This window comes from Geotrypetes seraphini, chromosome 11 (assembly GCF_902459505.1).
Source record: "Geotrypetes seraphini chromosome 11, aGeoSer1.1, whole genome shotgun sequence".
Lineage (NCBI taxonomy): Eukaryota > Metazoa > Chordata > Amphibia > Gymnophiona > Dermophiidae > Geotrypetes > Geotrypetes seraphini.
Window position 1 is genome coordinate 138,163,343 of NC_047094.1, and position 24,440 is coordinate 138,187,782.

Sequence of the window (24,440 nt, forward strand, 5' to 3'; positions counted from 1 at the left end):
TGTTGAATTATACCTGCTGTTAATAAATCCAAATAAATAAATAATCGTTAGGGCAGCTAACCAATTAGCAAAGGTTTAGTGTTTGAATCCCTACTGCCTACAAAATGGGTAGTGGGAGGGGCTCATGCTCTAATGACTACGTCAAAAAAAATTCTGAAAACCACAGTAAAAATGGCTTTTGTGCATGGGACGGACCAGTGTAAGGGCCTTGCTGCTTGCTAAACGGGCCCCTAAGAGTGCTGTTGATGCAGTTCATTTGCTTTCCAGATTTTGGCTCCATACCTAGAGCAGATCTTGGCTGTAGAAATGACGGTACTATATTGTCTTAATTGATAAAATTTATCTGTTTGCCAGTGTCAAATTTTAAAAACAAAAAGACTTTGGAGGTACTTATTAACTTATACTGATTACATAAGTGGTTTTAAATATCAACCAGGTGACACATATCATGTTCAAAAGTATATTTATTTTATACTGCAATAAATTATTTTTTCTTAATCTTAGGCTTTGGATTTGGACCGAAATGTATTACATAAAATGAAGAAATGCGCAAAAGCCAAGCATGCCTCAGGACAAGGTAAAAGCTCTTTAGGTCTTCAAATGCTTGAATAAATGGAACACACTTTAGATTTAAGGTTTGGATGTAAAAAAGTTTGCTTATTTGATTTTATAAGAACATGCTTTCTAAGGGACGATGCTGTTCATTTTTCTTACCTATTTTAATGTCCATTGTATCGCTCCTTCCCCAACTCCCTCCTTAGGGATTGTAATGGAGTCTTTTATAAGCTTCTCATTTTCCCCAAACAGTAACTTTGAGTGTCTGAAGACAATGTACATTTGTAGAGATGCTAGAATAAGACCATCAGATTTCTACTAGTAATGAATAAGCAATTTAATTATAAGTCTTCCGTAATCCCACCCAATATGTCAGCTTCAAAGCTGCATTAGGACATACATCCTTGGTCAAACAACTCCAAGACCCACAAAAACTTAATTATTACTGTATTTTCAATATAATATATTTTCAATATGTTCTCAATATGCAAAAAGATGTGCAAAAAATGCGAAGAGAATAGCACTTTTCTGTGGGGATATCCAAGCTAAAGAGCAGAGAAGAAAAAAAATCACAGTATCCTCCATTTTCTCTTGAGGTACACCGGTTCTTAAATCAATGGGATATCTACCATAAGAATATGGAACTGATATATTGCATATTTTTAAATGATTAATATACATATGAATTTTATTATTTGTGTATGGATATGGGAGGGGATATAAAGCTTTTAGATACACATTGTGATGGAATTTTCAAGTGATAATGTATTATGATAGTTTGTATTTAATGTACACTTGATGTATGTATTAAAATGAATAAAGATTTGGAAAAAAAAAAGAAAAGAACATGGAACTGAGCAATTGCTAGAAATATATTTCTCAAAGCTGTGTATGTGCAAGGAAAGCTGAATACTCTAGCTGACAAACTAAGCAGATTTCTTCAGCCACACCAGTGGACTCTCAACTCCAAAGTCTTACACCACATCTTCTTACTATGGGGGACTCCTCAAATAGACCTGCTTGAGTCTCCTCACAATCACAAATTGCCTCAATTCTGCTCACGGCAGTACTCTCCTCATCGTCTTGAGGCAGATGCTTTTCTTCTGGATTGGACAAACAAATTCCTCTACGCATTTCCACCAATCCCTCTGATTTTCAAGGCTTTAGCCAAACTCAAGAACGAGTCAGCCACCATGATCCTGATAGCTCCTCAGTGGCCTCAACAACCTTAGTTTTTCCTTCTACTTCAGCTGAGTACCAAGGATCCCATTCCTTTGCAAACCTCTCCATCTCTGCTCATTCAGAGTCAAGGATCTCTGTCTCAACCTGTAATCTTTGTATCTGACAGCTTGGTACCTTTCGGTCTGACTCCAGCAGATTACAATCTTTATGAATCAGTACAAGCCATTAAAGCTGTTTCAAGAAAACCTTCTACTCAACAGTGCTATCAACAGAAGTGGACTTCCTTCAATTCGTGGTGTATCCTCCATCACCAAAATGCTTCCTCCTCTTCTCTCTCTTCAGTGTTGGACTACCTTCTCCATTTATCCAATTCTGGGCTTAAAATCACTTTGATCAGAATTCACCTCGGTGCTATTAGTTCTTTTCATGTTCCTGTCAACCATAAATCTGTGGCCACTCATCCATTTGTTTCCAGGTTTATGAAGGGACTTTTCAACTCCAAATCTTCGGTCAAATTGCTTCCAGTTGTTTGGGATCTTAATGTAATTCTCACTAGTTTGATAAAGCCACCATTTGAACCTCTGGCATCTATTCCTCTTAAGTTTCTCTGCTCGTCAAGTGAGTGAACTTCAAGCATTAGTCTCTGATCCATCGTACACAGTATTCCATTATGATAAGGTGGTTCTGCGGGACCCATCCTAAATTCCTTCCAAAAGTAGTCTCAGAATTTCACCTTGATCCATTGTGCTTCCAGTCTTTCCAAAGCCTCATTCTCATCCTGGAGAAACAGCTCTTCATACACTTGACTGTAAGCATGCCTTGCTTACTACATACAACAGACTAAGCCACACAGGACTTCACCTCAACCATTCATTTCTTTTCATACTAACAGACTGAGCTGGCCTGTAACTAAGAGAACTATTTCCACATGGTTAGCGGCCTGTATTTCCTTCTGCTATGCTTGGGCTGGGCTGCAGCTCAAGGGACTCATTACAGTACCCAAAGTCCAAGCTATGGCAACCTCAGTTTATTTCTTACATTCCACTTCCATTGATGAAACTTTTAAAGCAGCTACTTGGTCCTCAATTCACACATTCACATCTCACTACTGTCTGAATTCCTATTCCAGGGGAGATGGTCGTTTTGGCCATGCAGTATTACAGAATTAATTTTCTTCTTAATGGCCAACTCTCCTCCATCCTATTATATTCAGCTAGGGAGTCCCACATGTGAGAATATGCTGCCTGCTTCTCTTAGGATAAAGCACAGTTACTTACCGTAACAGGTGTTATCCGAGGACAGCAGGTAGATATTCTCACATCCCTCTCAACTCTCCTGGTTGACTTCTTAGCTTGCTTATGGAAATGAGGTCCATGTGCTGGTGTCGGGAGGGAAGGCACTTGGTGCATGCACAGAATGGACAGTCGCAAAGTTTCAAAAAACTTAAAGCAGCAATACATTTTTACCACTGTCCATACCAGGTTCCGTGGATGATATTCTCACATGTGGGTGACATCAGCCACAGAACCCGGTACGGACAGTGGTAAAAATGTATTACCGCTTTAAGTTTTTTGAAACTTTGCGACTGTCCATACTGCACATGCGCCAAGTGCCTTCCCTCCCGAAGCCAGCGCACGGACCTCAGTTCAGTAAGCAAGCTAAGAAGCCAACCAGGAGAGGTGAGAGGGATGTGAGAATTTCTACCTGCTGTCCTCGGATTACACCTGTTACGGTAAGTAACTGTGCTTTCTGGAACTTGTTGCTAAAGGATATGGTTACAGTGGTTAACATATCTGGGTTTAAAAAAGGTTTGGACAGGTTCCTGGAGAAGTCCATAGTCTGCTATTGAGATAGACATGGGGGAAGCTGCTGCTGTCCCTTGGATTAGTAGCATGGAATGTTGCTACTATTTGGGATTCTGCCAGGTATTTGTGACCTGGATTAGCCACGGTTGGAAACGGGACATTGGGCTAGATGGACCATAGGTCTGAGCCAGTAGGGCTATTCTTATGTAATTAAGAAATTCTCCAGCAGCCCTGACAGGTTAGGATCAATTTATAAATTTCAGAAGTCAGGGTTTTGGGTTTGTTTGGTTTTTTTGCAGAAGGAAGGGGGAGAAGAAAAGAGTAATTGGGAGGCTTATGCTTAGGGGAAGAAAGGTTACTGCTGCAAGGGTAGGTGTTATGAAGAGTGGCTTTAGGCTGTTTCTGCTGGGAGTGGGTTGGTGAGACATGAGGAGGGTGATCTCTGATCTGACCAGCAAGACAATTGGAAAAACTAGGCAGAAACATTTCAGCCTCTGCAGGATGACCACTCCTGGATAATGTCACTCTATTCTTCACTTTATATTTATAGACTATATTATAGTAGATGCATAGAAAGCCAAATGTTTGGAGATGGTCTTGTAACCGTGTCCTCTGAAATGTCTTTGAATCTTCGGCATGATGAATTACGTGAGACGGTAAGATTCTATAAGGACTACATACAGTTCTGGAGGTTGGTTGAAACTTGGGCTATTTTTGCATAGCTGAATCATGGCTTAATAATACAGAGTTGCTCATTCTGAATCAATTATCCCCACCAGATTATTTATATGAACATTCTCTTAGAACAGAGAAAAAGGTGGGAGGAGGTGTTTTAGTTTTCTTTGTGTTTTTATAAAATTAAAGTTAAAATTTATGCATAAGGAATTGCGTTCTGAGCACAGCTGTGTTTCTTTTGTTCATCTGCAGTTATATGTGGTTTATTGCCCCTCCCAGCTTCATATTGTCTGTTTTAATTGAAGTTTTGACCGCGCTACAATTGTAATTTAAAGAGTTATTTATTTTACAGGATTTTAATTTGAGATATAGATAATATATTGTGTTCCCTCTAAGCTGAGCAGGTGTCCTCCAGCTGCATTGCTACCACTAGGGGGTGGAATATTTTCAGTCGCTAAGGACAGGTATGTTCCCTGGAGTCCTGCAGAACTTGCCTGTCCCTCACAATTGAAAAATGTGACAGTAAAACAGCACCCTCTATTGGTGAGGGGGTCCATGATTTTTTGACTGTAGTGTCTGAGATGGATTTGACATAGATAATTCATGCAACATTTTTGGAAATGCTCCCTATTCTACATTACAAGTTCCGAGAGGCAAGCAGAGCACCGAAGGTGGTCTCAAGCCACTGGTCTTCATTCAGCTTGCATTCAAGTTATGTCAGCCCTGTGACAGTCTCTCCAGTGGTGGATGGTTCCACTCAGTCTCACCCAGGGTCTTCCATTTTAGCCCTCTCCATGTTAGAAGGTTCTTACTATGGACGTCTCCATTATTGGTAGTGAGGGCTCATCTAGATGGTCTCAATACTTAGAGTTCTTTGTCTACTACTACTGCTATTAATTATTTCTAGATTGTTGCCATGAGCAATCTGGAACACTCTAAGACAGATTTACAGGTTTATTTTTTTTTTTGATAACCTGCCATTTCACTATTCAAGGAAGACCACCTTCTCCACCAGGTGGAAGAAGAAGACCACCTCCTCCATCAAGTAATCCTTGTTCACACAGATAGTCAGGTTGCAAAGTACGGTATTACCTGAACAAACAAGGAGGAACCACCTCTGTCAAGAAACAATCTAAATCTGATCTTGAGGAATACTTCTCAGAGCCATTTATTTAACCAGAAAGTAAAATATTCTGGCTGACAGACTGACCAGTATCTTCCAGCCCCATGAGTGGTACCTCAGCATATCTGTCCTTCAACCAGTCTTCCACCTGTGGGGCATGCCAGAGATAGATCTCTTCGCTTTTCTTCAGATCAACAAACTTCCCTGCTTCTGTTCCAGGCTGTATGCTCCCAGCTAGCTTCAGATGCCTTCCTACTCCATTGAGATCAGCTTCTTGTTTGCTTTTCCCTGATATCTCTCATAGGGGAAAACTCTTCTCAAATTGTGTTGCAATCAAGGAACCATGATTTTCATTGCACCCTTTTGGCGTGTCATATTTGTTTTCCTCCTCTACTGGAACAATCATCCAGAGAACCATGATGGTTAGATTATTTTCCAACTCTAATCATGCAGAATGAGGGGTCCCTCTTCATCCAAACCCCCACTCCCTATCCTTGATGGCATGGTTCCTGATGACGCAGACATAGTTTCCTTACATCTCTCAGCTGAAGTTTCTGCAAGTTTCCAGAAAACCTTCTACACATAAGTGTTACCAGTTTAAATGGAAGAAATTCTCTACCTATTATATATTCAAGTTCTATGCATTCTGAACTCTTTTCTTCATTTTTCTGATTCTGGCTTAAAAACAAACTCAGAGTACACTTGAGTGCTGTAAGTGCTTTCAACCATCTAATTTTATCCTGCTTCTTGAAAGATTTGTTTTATACCAAACCCCAGTTGAATGGAAGCTTAATGTTATATGCTCCCAAAAATTCCTTATGTGAAAAGTTGTTTTCCGTGTTACGCTCACTTCTGCTAGGCAGGTGAGTGAGCTTCAGGCTCTTGTGGCAGATGTGTCTTACCATGACATCTCAGTCAGTCCATAGTTCTTGCTCTTTTCTTTCCTAAGCTGCACACTCCACTCATCCTAGTGAAGCAGCACTTCAAACCTTGGACTGCAAGTGCATTTTGGCTTATTATCTGAACTGTATTAAACTTCATTGGATATCCTCCCAGCCAGGGTGGATTTGATTTAATTGAAATCAATTTTAAATCATGGTTTTCTATAGAAGGACTCATTCTTGCTGGTATAATCTTAATACAGTATTTACAACCAGATAGGTTTCATAATTCTGAAAAATAACTTTTCAGATTAGTTTTACAGTTATATTCATAATTACCTTAATAACAATAGTTTTATTTAACCAAATCAATAACATTATAGTGCATGTTTTCTTGTATTTGCTTAAACATCAATGTTAACTGATGCAGTTAAACAAAATATCATTAAAAAAAAACTTAGGACAATAAAGAAACTTGAGGAGGAAGATGGACTGACCATGCATTGACACTCTAAACAGCAGACTGAATACCCACCAATGCTTGGCTCCCCCCAAAATAGCTCCTTCCATTCTGGGTAGCGTATATAGCTGGTGTAAATATTGGAACCAACTTTTGAAATATGTCATAACCAACACTAAATATGTCATATGCATGTATTTGCCCAGTGCACATCCATTCTTATCCAAACACACCTCTTTTGATGGTTGATTGTTCTAGGTGTTATAGCCCAGTGTTCTTCAACCGGCGGTCTGTGGACCGGTGTTGGTCCGCAGAAATTTCTTGCCAGTCCGCAGGGCTGGCATGTGCATCAGGCCCGATACGGTGTTCTTCAACCGCCGGTCCGCGGTGCGATCGATGCGGCATTATCTTCTGGCCAGATCTCTCTTCCTCACTGATGCAGGCAATGGCTCCAATGCGCATTCTGCGCCTGAACCGGAAGCCTTCTCTCTGACGTCAACATCAGAGAGAATGCTTCTGGATGAGGCATGGGATGCTGCCCGTGGCTTTGTGCACTGAGGCAGTGAGGAAGAGGGAGCCAGCCTGAAGGTAATACTGGGGGCGGCATAAAACGGCCAGGCGGGAGCAGGCACTTAATTGAAGCACAGCATGAAGGAAGATAACAAAGGTAGGGGGAATGATTTTATTTTTTAATTTAGTGATTCAGTTGTGTCAATTTTGAGAATTTTCATCTGCTGTCTGCATTTTGCACTGTTAAGGAAGAAATGCATTTGTTTCTTTTTCTCTGGGGTTGTACTGCATGCGGAGTCTTGAATCTTAGGGTTTCCTTTATATATACATTAGTACTTTTAGTTTTTGGTCCCGTATTTGCATGGGGCTATCTGTTTTCTGGTAGGAATGAATGTTGAGAAGCATTATAGTGTGCTTTGTGTAGTTTAATTTTGTGGTTAACCATTATGTGTTGCTAATAAGATTATATTGTATGTATATATGAAAAATGAATGGAAAAATAGTGTTACAATTACTACTATTATGGGGCAGGGTCTGGGGTGGGGTCTGGGGTGGGGTCTGGCCCGCCACTTAGTCCAGTGTTTTTCAACCGCCGGTCCACAAAATAATTCTTTTATTTCCGCCGGTCCATAGGTGTAAAAAGGTTGAAGAACGTCTATTTCCCTCAATTATTAAATAGTACAACGTGTGTGTATATCTCATTGATGTCTGCTGTTTCTTGTCTATAAACCCAACTTGTTTATAGACAACTATAATTGTCTACCTATTATAAATGAACCATGTGCTGTTCATGCCTTCCAGGCTTATTCTTAACCTGGTGCATATTTATCTTCCCTCAGATCAAGTTCAACATGTAGAAAGTTATATTACAACATTAGAGAGATTCTCGGTGAACTGTAGAAGCAATGGGGAAGAAGAATTAGCTGCTGCCTTTAACTTGTTTGCAGAGTTCTCAAGAGAATTATTGACGCCGATGAAAAATTTGGTATGAATTTTTTCATTACTGGTTTGTTTGAGAGACTGTTGGAATGAAAAACTGCAATGCATTCATCTCTTCTACTTGTGGCCATGACTTTGTATAGAACTGGAGAGACTCCATACAGAGTCTGGTCAGGCAGTTATATTGCATAGCATGATCCCCCCTGTCAAAGCCAGCTTTAGATTCTGGTGCCCATGGGAATTAAATTTAGAAGAAGCTTCTTTGGTTAATCCTCTTGTCTAGCATCATTAATTTCTCACTCCCTGTTTTCTCCCCCTGTCCTGAATCTCTCTTTACCGCAAACCTCTTTGCCCAGCAGCCTTCTAATCCAGCAGTTCCAAAACTGTGAGCTGCAGCTCCCTGGGGAGCTGTGACTGACGTACAGGGAAGCAACAGATTATTCTTAAATTAGACATCTTTTACAACAGTGTTTCTCAACACATGGTACCAAGCCACTTGTTGGGGGTATGCGGTAGTGCTGCCCGATTCATTTGAATCGATTCACCAGTTCACTTTGGTAAATCGATTTGAATGGATTCATTTCCTCCTGGTCAAAGCAGCAGCAGTGGTGCTTCTCCTGGCTTGCCTGCTGGGGCCTTCCCTCTACCACGTCACTGATGAAATCACTGATGATGAGGCAGAGGGCAGTCCTGGCAGGCAGGCTGCCGAGCAGCCTATTTACCGCTGTTTTTTAGGTTGGAGGTGGAGGGAGGGAGTGAATCAGCTTTGAATTGGGGGGGGCAGGAATCAGCATCAAATCTCATTGTGGTATCAGCAGCAATTCCCACATGCTGCCTGCCGCTGATTCTGAAGTCTTCATGGAAGAGGGTAGACTTCCGGGTTAGCGGCAGGCAGCATGTGACAGTCACTGCCGAAACATGACCCAAAGAAACAAGCCTTGGAGTACAGGGAAGGCGTGGAAGGCTATCTAATGGTACAGGGGGAGGGAAGAAGTAAGAGGAAGAAAATCTGGTGGCACAGGGGAGGGTGAGAAGAAGGAAAGATGGGGGAGTAGAGGGAGACATGCATGGGGAGGGGAGAAGATGAAATTGCAAATAATAGAGGGGACAGGGCTAGGGTGGGATTGGGGCGTAATGCGGTGGGGATGGGCGGAACTGGGTGGGCCTGGGGGGATGAAAGTAAAATCTGGTAACTGTTGTTCATTTTCATTTTTAAAATATTTTTATTGGATTTTAACACAATAAATGTATAACTAAAATAAATCAAGTATAATTTACATTATCCCAGGACAAGCAGGCATGATATTCTCACATGTGGGTGACGTCTTCTACGGAGCCCCAGCGCGGACAGCTTTTCAAGCAAACTTGATTGAAGTTTCAAGTTTGCTATGCTGCACCACACATGTGCATGCCTTCTTGCCCACTAGAGGGCGCATCCCCACCTCGTGGTCCTCAGTTCAGTTTTTTCCGCGGAGCCAGAAGCCCTGTGGAATTTGTGCTCTCTACTTTTTGCCTTCTGACACCGCGGCTGAGTGTTTTTTTCTCGGTCGCTGTGCTTGATTTGTTTTTTTATTGTTCGTGTGTTAAGCTATCGTCGGAAAAAAAAAAAAAAAAGTCTTTTCGTTCGGCTCCGGGGGCTTCCGGTAGCCGCGGCCACGGGACCTCGTTCGTTCCCGGATGTTTTTTGAATTCATGTCCCGTCCTTTGACGGGCTTTAAAAAGTGCACCCGGTGCGATCGGTTGCTTTCGATCACCAATCCCCACCGGTGGTGCTTGCTTTGTCTGGGTCCTGAGCACCCGACCGACTCCTGCACTCGGTGCTCTACTTTTCAGCCGAGAGCTCTCCGCCACCGTCGCGCTCGAATGGCGGAACTCTTTGCTGTGGACCCCGCGGGGGGGAAGGCCTCGACGTCGGCTTCGGCCCCGGCCTCGACTCCCTCGACCTCGCCGCGACAGCCCGCTTCGTCGAAGCCTGCGTCCTCGACCCCGAAGTCGACGGTGGGTAAGTCCTCACTTCCTTCGTCTGTTCCAGCCTCGAAGAAGCCATCCTCGGGCTCATCGACGGGGGCGGGTGGGTCGTCCTCGGCCCCGCCCCGAGCGTCGAAGTCGGGTGCCCCGCGGGAATATTCGAGACCGAGGTCGCCCTCGAGGGAGCACCCGCCGGCCCCGGATCTACCGACTATGATGGGGGTTCCTGTTTTTCAGGACTTACTCCGTGCACTTATTGCCTCGGAGCTGTCCGGTGCCCTCGCACACCTACAGCCGGCTTCGGCCTCGTCTGCCCCGGCTTCGGCAGCCTCGGTCTCGGTACCCTCGACTTCGGCCCCCGGGGTGGCTTCGGCCTCGACCCCGACCTTGCCCTCGATCTCGGTTGACCAGCCTGAGCGGAGCGTGCGGCCTCGGGACAAGGTGCGAAGGGTTCGGAGGATCTCTTCCTCTTCTTCCTCGTCAAGGTCCTCCTGGGGCTCCTCGCCCTCGGGTCGGCCTCGGGCGAAGCGTCGGCCGAGGAAGCCCAAACGTCTTCGGGGCTCTCCTCGACGACGCGGTCGCTCCTCGACGACCGGGGCTGAGACCCTGCGTGTCTCGGAGCTCCGCCTCGATAATCCGAGGCTTTTCCGTTCCTCCGAGGTAGAGTTATCGAGGGACTCCTCGCCGAGACGGAAGGGGCATGCCTCGGTGCCTCATACCCCGGGGACTTCCCGCTGAAAGAACTTATCCTTGTGAGGCACGCAGCGACTCACAAGTTTAATTGTGGCCAGTATTCCCAGGCCCTCTTCCTGGAGCGTGCTGGCTACAATATGTGCAAGGGTCACAGAACACCCTAGCCGACAAACTCATCAGATTTCTTCAACCATACAAGTGGACTCTCAACTCCAAAGTATTACGCCACATTCCTCTTGTTGGGGCAGCTCCAGGAAATAAAATAATCAATACCAAGAATTTCCTGTAGTTGTCTCTTAGATGGCTCTCTTCCAGATATCTAATTGCTTTCTCTAATGTTTTGCATAGACTCCAATATAGCCTCATTCACCTTTTCTGATTCATTCTTCTTTGTTCTTGAAAGTGCTTGAAGAGAGATGTTACTTTTTCAATTTGTTGTTTAGAAAATACTGACAACCTAAATAAATGAATGAATACATAGGACTGCTCCCTGTGTATACTGACATAGGTACATATACTGAAAATATTTTAATAAAGGCCTTGCAATGTGTGATATAGATGTTAACACATGGAAAGTTTTTCTAAAGTTATCCTCCTTGTGTAGCTGAAATCATGAATCATCTTGTATTTGCTGCTTTTTTTCCAGCTCCAGAGTATAAATCACAACATCTACTTTTTCCTGGACAATTTGGAGAAGGGAGACTTAAAAGAAGTCAAAGGGGTGAGTGAGTTGGTCACTGTTGCAAATGACATGATTGCTGTTAATGAATTTTCTATTGCATTCTTCTAACAACCAGTGTAAGTTGAGCTTAGGGAGTGCAGTATTCTGGAAATACCACTAGAGTATGCTAAAGAGCAAAAGATTAAACTGCTTTTCCACTTTGGACAGCATCTTCCCTTCATAGTCATTTGAAATCTTTCTGGCAGCTTTTAGCCTAGTTAAATGAGAAACCAAGGTGGCAAGGGAGCCCCTTCTGGTGATGCAGACAGGTCGTGACCTGTTTGGGCCGCCGCGGGAGCGGACTGCCGGGCAGGATGGACCTATGGTCTGACCCGGCGGAGGCACTGCTTATGTTCTTATGTTCTTATGTACTTACAGGGAAACTGCCCTAATAAAATGTTCTCATTTGTGACTAGTTCTTCCTTTAAATCTCTCTAATAACCTTGGCATCATTGATACTTTCATTCCAATTTCTGCCACAGGTGATAGAGCCTCCTGTGACGTTCTGGCTCATGTTTTTTTGAGGACAATTGAAGAGGTGAGTTTCAAAACCTGTTAAGTACGAAAAGCTATTTTCTGCATAAGTGCAAGTTTTTATTTTTTAGAATTTAATCCAACATAAGACTTTTTCTTTCACTGAATATCATATACTTTACTAATAAATGCCATTTAGTCCAAATTTCACACATCCTCTGCCTCAGTCTATTTCCGGTATGAACTTATTTTTGAAAAATATACTTAACAGGTTTGGAACTCACCTCTTTAATTTTCAGAAGCCACTTACCCAGCCATTCTTAACCTGATCAACAACAACATGCATACCTATGGTTGCATTAGGAGGAGTTGTTCCTAGGGCCAAATCTAATTAATACAGTTCATGTGCTGTGTTCTGTGAAAAAGTACCTTCAGAAAAAGTAGTTGCAAGTATTAAATGCTCATGGCAGTATTCATAATGGAAGTATATGCAGACCTTGTGTGGCCTTAGGTCATACAGTACTAATAATTTCTATATCACTACTAGACAAACACAGCAATGTACTCAAAACACATATGAGACAGTCCCTGCATGACAGAGCTTACAATCTATTCATGACAGACAAGACAAAGAAGAGATTAAGGGCTATATTTAGTTAGTGGAGTTTTCTTAATTGGGCATAGAGGGATGCCACTTGCCCCTACTTCAAACTGAATTTATAAGACTGAATTTTCTAGCAGGCTTCCTTTTATGGATGAAAAAAAAGATTTTTCAAAAGAGGTTGTAAATATTTAGATCAAGAACCATATTATTTTAAATCAATTTTCTTGATTTGTTTATATTCTTAATTTACTTGAATTCATAGTTGTGTTCAGTGAGCTTATGATCCCTTTCTCCTTTTTTGGATGGCCATGGGAGTAGCTAGAGGGGATCAAAAAGCTATAAAAAAAAGTGTGAGTAGTTAAAGATAATCCAGGATATGAATTTGAAATTAGTTAAAATGGAATCTATTGATATAGCTTTAATGAAAGATCATGGGATTGTAAATAGAAGGTTGGACGCAATGGAAAACATCTCTCGATCCAAGAACTTGAGATTTATTAACTTTTCCACATGAGTTAATTTACGAGATGCTACCCAAAAGTTCGGAGAATGTGAACAGCGCACACGAACTGGATATAGTATGCCCTTCCACTGCTAGAGGTGTCTAGCAGTATGCTTTGTGAATCAGTGTGCCAGCAGGTGTGCAGCTGAGTGATCGCATTGTTTGTTCTGTGTTGTTTTGTAAGGTTGTGTTTTAGTGACTTGATAGATTTCGATAAGATAGATTTTACTGAGCCAAAAATCAGCATCAAATTTTGTTTCAAACTTTAAAAAACTGCTGCAGAAACCCATTGTATGCTCCAGGAAGCCTTTGGAGATATTGCCATGTGCCAAAGCAAAACCTTTCTTTGGTACAAACGCTTCAAGGATGGATGAACATCTGTCCACGACAATGACCGTTCTGGACGACCGTTAACAAGCACAACACCAGAAACCATAGCAAATGTTTGTGAGAGACTATCCTTGCAGATCGTAAGCAAACTATCCAGCGATGTTTGTGAGATAGTAGGATAGTCATACGGGACAGTTCAATGAATTTTGTTGGACGAATTGAACGTGAGACGCATTTCTGCAAAATTTGTGCTAAGACTGCTAATCGGTGAACAGAAGGCCCATTGCGTTTCTGTCTCCTTGGAACTTCCATAAACATTACAGTGATTATGCACCCTACCTATTCGCCTGACCTTGCCTCCTGTGATTTTTTTTCCTATTCCCCAAAATGAAATTATGACTGAAAAGGCACCTGTTTTAACACGATTGAAGAGATCCAGGCAGAATTGCAGGAGCTCCTCAAGGCACTCACCCAACATGACTTCCATAGATGCATGGACTCATGGGAAAAATGCTGTAATCGCTGTATGCGTTCTCAAGGGGACTACTTCGAAAGAGACGGTGGAAACTAGGAGTTTCGGTAAAAAATTTTATTTTATTTTATTTTTTTACAATTCAATTCCTCAAACTTTTGGGTAGCACCTCGTATCTTCTATGGATTCCTTGTTGAACCGTAGAAAAGACATCATGACAATTTCATCAACTCCTTCAGTAGTTTTCGCTGATAATAAGGATTCATCATTGGAACTATCAGATAGTTGGAATGTATCTACTGGAGTTAATGAAAGGTCAAATGTTCAAATTCAGGTGGCAACTTTTGGAGACATAACAGATAGAGACTTGATATTGTAAAAGATACTGGTTCCACATGGTGAGGGGGGGGTCAGTCGGATGCCAAACCTGCAGAGGGGAAGGGGAGGGGGTTGTCAGATCAGGAGCAGGACCAGAAGTGCAGGAATTCTGCACGGATGGGGCCTACCACGCAAATTCTGTACAATTTGTCTGACATGGTATCATAATTTGTCTGACATGGTATCATGATTTGTCTTCTATTTTAAGGCATTCATAGTAGCAACATCTTTAATGAGTTGTTAAGACAAAAATAGCTTCAGTGTTTATTATATTTATTTACACTGGTGTATTATTGATCTTGGCTTGGTTGATTGGAAAGGTAGAAACTGGGGTTAAGGATTGAACTATGGGGAAGAATTTTAGACTTATTTTTTAAAATGCCACAGTTCTAGAGGGTCACTCCAAATTAAGATGTTGAACGGTTCTCAGAGATTTAAATGATATGTGAGATTGCTGCTTTTTGCTTAGTTCTGAATGACTGTATTACAAAAACACTGACTATTTTGTTTTTAACATCTCTTTAAACATGTCGCTACTATGAGTGCCCTGATTCAGAAGATGAAATATGATGAGCTATTCAGTGGGCATTTATTAATTTAAGTACATATTAATTTTTTGATTTTATAGGTTTTAAACCCTTTGCATATTTGAATAACAATTTTGATATTTGCTCAGTTTTTCATCCACTATTTTCATTATTGGATTGGTATCATCTTTAGGGTTAACATTAAAAGAATGTCGGATACAAAATTTGCAGTTACTATGATATTACTGTTTTATTCAATCCATCAACTAGCTGAGGATGTCTCAATTAAGATAAGGGATTATGTTTAACCCTTTATTTGGCATTGTTGCTCAGAAGCATTTTTCCCCTTCACTGCACCAAAGGGCAGAATCGTCTTTGGCGGGAAGCCCCCCCCTCCCGCCATCTTCCACCTCGGTCCACTTCCAGCCCTCTTAAGGGCTTAGCAGACCAGGACACCTCCAGATCCATCTGAAGAGATGGGCTACATTGCTCTGACACCACTACTGAAAAAAGTTGACCTAGACCCTTCCTCACTGTCTAGCTACTGACCCATAGCGAACATTCCCCTCCTGACCAAAATGTTAGAGTCTATCATATCTGCTCAACTTTAATCATATTTAGAGAGATTGTCATTCTGCTACCTTGCCAATATGGTCTCAGACCTAACTTCAGTACCGAATCTCTATTGTTTCACTAATCTCAAAGGTTCAGCAACTACACTCTTGTAATAAATTTGCTATTCTATTACAATTTGACCTATCTGCGGCCTTTGATGTCATTCACCATGACATTCTGATCTACCAACTTTCTGAGATAGGTATTGATTCTACTGTTTTAAACTGGTTCTCAAAATTCTTACAATCTCGCTCATACACTGTTAATATGAATGACACCAGGCATTCACCCTGGAAGCCTGTTATGCGGAGTCCCACAGGGATCACCTCTGTCCCATATTCTTTTCAATATCTATATGTCCACCTTGAAGCTTTTCCATCCCTCCCCCTTTGAAACACTGTATACATTTGCAGATGACATCTTTGTCCTTCTCGAGATAGATTTAAATCTTATTAACCTGACCAAGAATATTATAGAGTGCATAACGAAACTTCAATCTTGGGCCCTTACTGTACAAATGAAGCTAAATGAGTCCAAAACAAAACTACTTTGGCTTGACCCAAAGTTAGGTCAGCTACCTCCATTCATTCCATTGCCTTCTGGACCTTCAGTGCAGATTGAATTCTCAAGCAAAGTTTTGGGCATCATTATAGACTCAACACTTTCACTTACTGATCATCTTAACTCTCTAGTAAAAAAAAAATGCTTTTTTAGCCTCCATATGTTGAGGAAAGTGAGATCCTGTTTCCACCAACAACATTTTGCTGTCCTTGTTAAATCAATCATTCTTTTGAGGCTGGACTACTGCAAATCTATTTAAGTCCGACCAAGAAGTCTTCAAAGACTTCAGCAGATCCAGAATACTGCAGCTAGGCTGATCTTTGCAAAGAGCAAATTTGACCATGTTTTGCCACTCTTGCTACAACTCCACTGGCTCCCAGTAATTTCCTGAATGGCATTCTTCCCCCTTTAATTCCTCTATCTTGGAATGCTGCGAGACCTGACATCACCAGATCTATCCAAAAGCTCAAATTATCTTTCCCCTCAGGCGTTACCTACATTGGAAAATTAGGTAAATCTCTTCACTTCAAAACTACAGAGCTTTGGAATAATTTCTCTGCCCAGCTGCACAACCTGGACTCTTTCCAACTATTCCGAAGACACCTGAAAATTTGGCTATTTTCAAAAATGTCAATTTCCACTTCCCCCTACCACCAACTCACACTGTACTTCCCTTTTAATTTTTGTAAACCGTGTCGAGCTCTATATTTATAGAGAAGATGTGATATGTAAGCTTAAGTTTTAGTTTAGTGTTTCTGTGGCTCTTATGGGAGATCTGCATCACCAAATGCCTATTACTTGGCACTATTGCTTTCGTTCAACATCAGATTATGTAAAGCAGCTGTTTCACCATCTGCCAATTAAAGGATTAACTTATAGAGTCTTGGAAATGGAAGTATCATTTAAAATTAAAGAGAGAACCAATTTCCATTATTGGGTCAAAAGGATTATGTTTGGCATGATAACATTTAGAAATTAACAAGTAATCAAAATTTCACTTTTGTAGTTAATACTAAAATCCTAGGAATGTTGTTATCTGGTTTCTTGACTATTGAATCCCAAATAAATATATTGGTTAAAAATCATTCTTGTTATTGAAAAAACTAAGGAAAATCTGCGATCAGATGTTCCTTTTTTTTGCTTAGTGGTTCAGACCTTAATTTTGTCATTATTAGATAATAGTAACACTGTATATACTGGCTGCCTAAAGTTTCAAGTTTATTAAATTTTACTATACCGACTATCAACAAGTATCTAGCCGGTTTACAAGTTAAAATAAGATAAAAGATAAAATTAATACAATATATAAGATAATTAAAAAGAAAAGGGGATTGTGAACATTTAGACTTTAACTAGACATACTGGAAAGTGATGGCAGGGAATAAAGAAATGGAAGGGAAAAAAATTACATTGTTCAAAAAAAAAAAAAAGGAAATGGAAAAGGGAAGGATGAAACATAAGGAATGGGATCGCTTCCTAAAAGCAGTTGAAGTATTGAAGAATAGATTATATTTGGGAGCAAGAAAACGCGTCTTGGAATAGTAAAGTTTTTAATTTAGCCTTAAATTTATCAATTGATATCTCGTGGCGAATATGGGATGGCAATGCGTTCCATAGGGTAGGAGCGACTACAGAAAAGTTAGTCTTTCTCGTATAGAAGAAATCTTTGATTGTGGGGACAGATAGCAGGTTTTGATCGGCTGATCTAAGGGTCCGTGATGAGCAGTAGGGGATTAGAAGTTTATCTAGAAAAGAAGGTTGGTGGGAAAATCTGATTTTGAAGACTTGCATAATTGTTTTATATGTGATACGGTGGGTTATAGGTAGCCAATGAGCTTCTTTCAGGAGAGGTGTAACATGGTCAAATTTTCCTAATTTGTAAATAAGTTTTATGGCTGTATTTTGTATAAGTTGGAGTCGCCGTAGTTCTTTTTGAGGGAGTCCATTGTAAAGAGAGTTACAATAATCAAGGTGAGAGATGACAAGTGAATGAATTAGAGTTGTGATAGCTGCAGTATCGAGGATAGATGATAGAGAGCGTATGAGCCTTAGTTTGTAAAAACAAGTTTTTACAACTGTACTAATCTGGTCATGAAAGGTAAGATCCTTATCTAAGGTAACCCCTAGTAGTTTTATTTTGGTTTCCATTTTTACAGGATGAGTTTTGATGAGAATCTTTTCATGAATAGTATCGTTCTTTTTGGTAGGAAAAAGAAGGCTACTTGACTTATTGATGTTTAAAGAGAGTTTATTTTCATAAAGCCAGTCACTTATTTCATCTAGTTTTTTGTTGATTGTTTGAATTTCCGTGGGATTTGAGATATCAACTGAGTGAAGTAATTGAATATCGTCAGGAAAATTCAAACTATCCAAAACACGCACCACATTTAAGATTCCTTTTATGAAATTGCGGTAGAGCATTTTACTGCGGGCTGGAGAGGTAAATACTCCAGCACGCATAGAAATTGAATGAGTGTGACCATGTCACACCACTTCTACAAGCAGCACACTGGTTACCAATTACACATAAAATTATACTGTTAACATTTAAAATTCAACAATCTAATGCTCTGATATTTTTGGATCGTCTCTTGATACCGTATTCTCCACTCAGGGAGTTCCACAATGTCGGGGCAGTTACCGCAAAATTTATTTTATAAAACTCTTTTATAGACGGAATCAATAAGAGATTTTGATTTGAAGATCTCAAAGTTCGAGTAGAGCACTGAGGAATGAGAAGTTTGTGAAGATATAGCGGCAGGTGAGAAGATTTTATTTTGAATGACAAAAGAATGATTTTGTAGGTGATTCGATGTGTCACGGGTAGCCAGTGAGCTTCTTTTAGTGCTGGCGTAACATGATCATATTTACCTAGGTTATAGATGAGTTTTATTGCGGTGTTTTGTATAAGTTGGAGGCGGCGAATTTCTTTTTGTGGGAGGCCATTGAGAAGGGAATTACAGTAATCTAGGTGAGAAATAATTAGAGAATGAACAAGAATTTTGATAGATTCGGTTTCTAGAATTGAGGTCAGTGAACGAATTATGCGTAGTTTAAAGAAACATGTTTTAACTACCGAACTAATATGGTCATGAAATGATAGGTCTTTATCAATGGTCACTCCTAAGAGTTTTATTTTTGTCTCCATTTGAATTAGGATAGATTTAATAGAAAGTTTTTCTGGGAGAGATTCAGGATTTTTGATTGAAAATAGTAGACCGCGAGATTTGTCTATGTTGAGAGATAGTTTATTAGAATGAAGCCAATCGTTTATGGAGTCCAGTTTATTGTTTATATCTTTTATCTCAGACGTTTTGGAAATAAAACTGTTTTGTTTTGTCCCCTATTTTTAAAATGTTTTACGCCTTGATGTATTTGACATTGCGTGTACAATAAAACTTGAAACTAGTGTTGGAGCATTTACCTCACTGGCTCACGGTAAAAAGCTCTACTGCAGTTCGATAAAAGGAGTTCTTAGTATTCTCTGCCTATAAATATGATAGGGCCACTCCACTGTTAAAAGATCTAGATTGGCTATTGATTGAAGCTCAGATTTGCTTTTAAGTTCATATGAAAGTTTTTTAAATACTTCATGGACTAGCACCAGCATGCTTGAGTGAGATGATTCAAATGTAGTCTAGTGAGCAACATTTTCAAAATTTTATGCTATTAGGACTTTCCAAATCCAAAATGGCTAAAGTACAAGTGAATCGTTCAGATTATTAGTGCAGGCATTAGCTTTATCTATTTTAGACTATTATAACATCATCTATTTAGGAGCACCCAAAAAAATTCTAAGGAAATTAAGGATAATTCAGAATACAGCTATTTGATTGATTTTTGATTTAAAAAAGAATGACCATATTAGTCCATATTATCACTTACTTCATTGGCTGCCTTTGGAGGCAAGAGTATTATTCAAATTTTCCTGTATCTGCTTTAAGCTGATATCAGGATTGTCTCCAGCTTACCTTTTTCCTTATTTTGTGTTGCATAGACCATCAAGAGAAACTAGAAACTTCTACTTATTTGCTTATCCAAAAATTAATGGGTGTAGATATAAGACAGGGGTGCCCACACTTTTTGGGCTTGCGAGCTACTTTTAAAATGACCAAGTCAAAATGATCTACCAACAATAAAATAATTTTTAAAAACCCCACAAAACACACTGAAAGGCAGAGAAAATGTTAATTATCATTCATATTCCTTTTTTTTTCAAAGAGGTCAAGGCAAATGACTCTATGCAATGTCACCTCAATAACAGCCATACAAAAATAGAAAAATATACCCCCTCCCTTTTTACTAAACCACATAGCAGTTTTTAGCGCAGGGAGCTGTGCTGAATGCCCCACGTTGCTCTCAACGCTCATAGGCTCCTTGCGCTAAAAACCGCTATTGCGGTTTAGTAAAAGGGAGCCATAGTGCAAAATATAGACAGCAGATATAAATTCTCAAAACGGACACATTTTGATCACTAAATTGAAAATAAAATCATTTTTCCTACTTTTGTTATCTGGTGATTTCATGAGTCTCTGATTGCACTTTCTTCTTCTGACTTCTTCTCACTTCACTCTGGCTGCACTTCTTCTTCTGACATCTTCTGACTTCAGCCCACTCCTGCATCCAATATTTCTTCCCTTCTTTCAGCCTCCTATATGCTTTCTCTCCTCCAGATCTCATTCTCCTCCCAACTTTTTCTTTTTCTCCCTGCCTCCTTCTTTCTTTCTCCCTGCCTCCTGTTCTTTCTTTCTCTTTCTCTCCATGCTCACTTTCCTTCTGTCTCCTTGTTCCCTCTTTCTTTGTCTCCCTGCCCCCCTTCTTTCTGTCTCCCTGCCTGCCCCCTTTGTTTCTTTCTCCTTGCCCTCCCTCAAGCCACTAGGTTTGCCACCGCTACCGGGAAACAGGCCTCCAAGCCACCACCGCCCCAAGCTTTCCTTGCAGAAGCCTTGCGCTGACCAGGGTTCCGCTCCCCTTCAATTCTGATGTGGGAGAGGAAGTTCCGGGCCAGCCAGGCAGCGATTGGCTGGCCCAGAAATTCCTCTCCGATGTCAGAATTGATGTCAGGGAGAGGAATGCTGGTCAGCGTGAGGCTTCTGCAGGCCCAAATCTCCGGACGCCCAGGGCCGAGGAAAAGAAAAAGCCAGTCTATAAATCCTTCCATGAGAGCCGTTCCAGAATCCTTTCAGCACGGCACTTACAAAAATGCGTAGCCCCCCCTCCCTTCTTCCTCAACTTCCCATTTTCAGGCTCAAGATGCCAGAGCAGCAGCAGTTCTTGCATTTTTGGGCAGAGCACCTCCTGCTCCTGACCGCCTTTCTCCAGTCTGGCGGCTCTGTCGATTCCGCCAGGGGCAGCCGGCGCTCAGCTCTCCAGTGTCGTGACTTTCCTAGACCTCCCTCCCGCCTTCTCCCGAAGGAAGTGACATCATTCCCCAGTCTATCAAAGATTGTCTAAGGGAGAAAGCGAGAGAGGGAAGACGGGTTCTGGCAGTCGGGCAAGGAAGGGCGCAGCGAGAATGGGTGTGCATGAAGTGATGACCGGTGGGGAACCTTGGGGAGAGGAAGGCTGATCGGCCGGTCGATCGGGACGGCAACATGAGTCTATCACGGAACCCAGGATGGGCTCCGCAATCGACTTGCGTTGCCTTCCCGATCGACCAGTTGATTGCGATCAACGTATTGGGCACCCCTGATATAAGACCTCCTTAGATAGGACCCTAGCAACAATCTTGATTAGGTAAATGGATTAAGCAAGCTATGTTATCGGAAATTAATTAAGACCACTTTGTTCGATAAGTTTATTACTTAGTGAGTTTTATTGTTGAAATTCTATTTTACAAATATTTGTATTTTTTACTGTATTGTATTTCGCTGATTGTCCAGCTCCTTTTAGTGTAAACCGCCTAGAACTTTTGATTATAGCGGTATAAAAGAATAAAGTTATTATTATTATTTAAGCTTTGCTTATCAGTCCTGACCATTTGGAATACTCTCCCTAGTCAAATTAGAAAATTATAGGACTATCTTATATTTGGGCACTAGAAACTTTTCTATTCTAAAAATACCTTACCATGTAGCGGGTTCAATTATTTATGATTTTAAAGTGTTTGAAGCTTGTGCAGATGAAGACAGTGCTTGCAGGAATGGGGCAGGGACAGGAAAATGAGTTTCCCACGTGGCTGGGGAAAAATTTGTCCCCGTGTCATTCTCTAGTATATAAGAATGTTTGTAAAGTAAAGATATTTGAAATGGAATGAATAAGCCGGCCTGTTTAACATTGTATTTCTGGGATTGGTTTTGACACATTGGTTTTTGGGGTCCTAAAAAGTTTGCCTGAATCTGCTAATACACAACTTGTATGCCCTGCAGCACATTCAGTATAACTTCTGACTCAATCGTTTTCTTTCTTGTAGGATTTAAGAAAGCCTTTTGAGAAAGCATGGAAAGACTATGAAAATAAATTGTAAGTTTTATTACATTCTTGATTTTTTTTAATAGTAGTTGATGGAAAAACATAATTTTCAGACTAAGGGGAGCCATTTTACTAAAGTTTAGCATGTGTTAGAATTAGCACACCTTAATTGCTGCATGCTCTATTTTATACTTATTGGCTATGCAGCACTTAACACACATTAATGTTTGTTATTACACACTAAGCTTTAGTAAAAGAGCCCCTAAATTTAAAACAAAAATAAGTAATTGGGATGTTGGTCCACTTGCATATGTGAAATTAAAGAAAGTGCATTGATACTTTTTATTAGACTAATATATCTGTTCCAGACTATTGAGAGATTAACTACTATGGTAGGAGGTTGCAAGGAAATTGTCCATGTAAGCTGCGAGTGTAGAGAGAGGATTATTTTACCCCAGTTAGGTTATTGTAATTCATTGTACTCTGGTATTACACTCAAGTTGAAATATAGGTTGCAATTGCTTCAGAACAAAGCTAAGAAATATGATTGGGTGATTCTATTTTTAAATCAATTGCATTGGTTGACAGTGAGAAGAGAATAAATTTTAAAGTGGAGTTCTTATGCTTTCAGGTGGACTTCCTGGGTCACCAGACCGCACAGTGGTATAAATTGATAAATTGATTAGTTAAAAAGAAGCCTAAAAATGGTCTTAGAGATATTTGGAGCATTGAAATTAAGCATCAGATTACTGCGTCTCAATGGCCACAAATTTGGTCCTGGAGGATGAGATCTACAGTATCAGCATCTATGAGACAAACTTGTTTTTTTCTCTTACATAGAGCTTTTTGGACCCCAGTTAGATTACAAAAGTTGAATAGCTCTAAGTCTAATAGATGCTAGCATTGTAGTCTCGAAGTTGGGACTCTAGATCATTTATTATTTTACTGTCCCTTTATCTTAACCTTTTGGAAATCTATTTGGGGTCAAATAAAATCGATTATTGGAGAACCCTGTGGCATTATCTTATGATACAATTCTATTTGGAATATCAATGAGGAAGAAGAGTCAAATTTCATCAAACAATAATAAACTTTTATTGATCATGACAGGAGTCGCCATACTGCAAATCACATTTAATTGGAAAAATTGGAGTAGACTCAATTATTGCTTCTGGTGGAATTCATTGTGTCACATTTATAAAATGGAAAGAGCAATTGCTATACAAAGAGGGAATTATAATAAATTTCATGAGATCTGGGGGCCATTGACAAGATATTGTAATGAATAAATACCATTTTTCCATCTATATATATATAAAATCGGAGGTATGTATGTGTGTATGTATGTGTGTGTGTATGTGCCGCGATCACGCAAAAACGGCTTGCCCGATTTGAACGAAACTTACAACACATCTTCCTTTTCAGTTTAAGAGATCGCAAATTCCAGTGAGACTTGCATTCTCTATCACAATCAACAAATCACAGGGACAGACTATTACATACTGTGGAGTGGATTTAAGATCCCCCTGTTTTTCCCATGGTCAACTCTATGTTGCTTGCTCAAGGGTGGGTTCACCCAAGAATTTATATGTTCTTGCTCCTGGAGGTGAAACTAAAAATGTTGTTTATTATCAAGTTTTCTGTTAGTTGTATTGTATTCATTTTGTCAAATATTTCACATTATAATTTGAATATTGTACTTTTTATAAAGCTGTAAAAAAATAATTTCATTCACCACTATAAAGTATCTTTATTTGAATCCATTTACAGTGTTATTGCTATAATTAAATACCCCTGCAACGCCGGGGCATCAGCTAGTTATAAATATAATACAAAGGAGGGGGTGGGGGAGGGATTTAAGAATTGTATCAAATGTTTAGATCAATAGTAAATAATTTTGCATATGAGGTTTGTGATTGCATAGATTATGGTTGGGATGGGAGGGAGTGGGTTAAAATTTTAATGTTTTAATGTTGAATATGATAGTAATTCAAGTGATATATTCAGTTTCAATTGTTATTTAGTGTTACACTTGTATGATATAAAATGAATAA

The 24,440-nt window shown here is 40.3% G+C and overlaps 1 protein-coding gene across 2 annotated transcripts in view; it reads left to right on the top strand.

Moving 5' to 3' along the window:
• The window catches only part of LOC117345437 (arf-GAP with SH3 domain, ANK repeat and PH domain-containing protein 1-like), a 158,943-nt gene that overhangs the window by 24,284 nt on the left and 110,219 nt on the right, over window positions 1-24,440 (top strand). For both annotated transcript variants that reach the window (XM_033914052.1, XM_033914053.1), the window contains exons 2-5: window positions 505-577; window positions 8,031-8,176; window positions 11,438-11,512; window positions 22,388-22,437. In XM_033914052.1, the coding sequence (XP_033769943.1) occupies window positions 505-577; window positions 8,031-8,176; window positions 11,438-11,512; window positions 22,388-22,437 (344 nt within the window). The remainder of the gene's footprint in view (window positions 1-504; window positions 578-8,030; window positions 8,177-11,437; window positions 11,513-22,387; window positions 22,438-24,440) is intronic.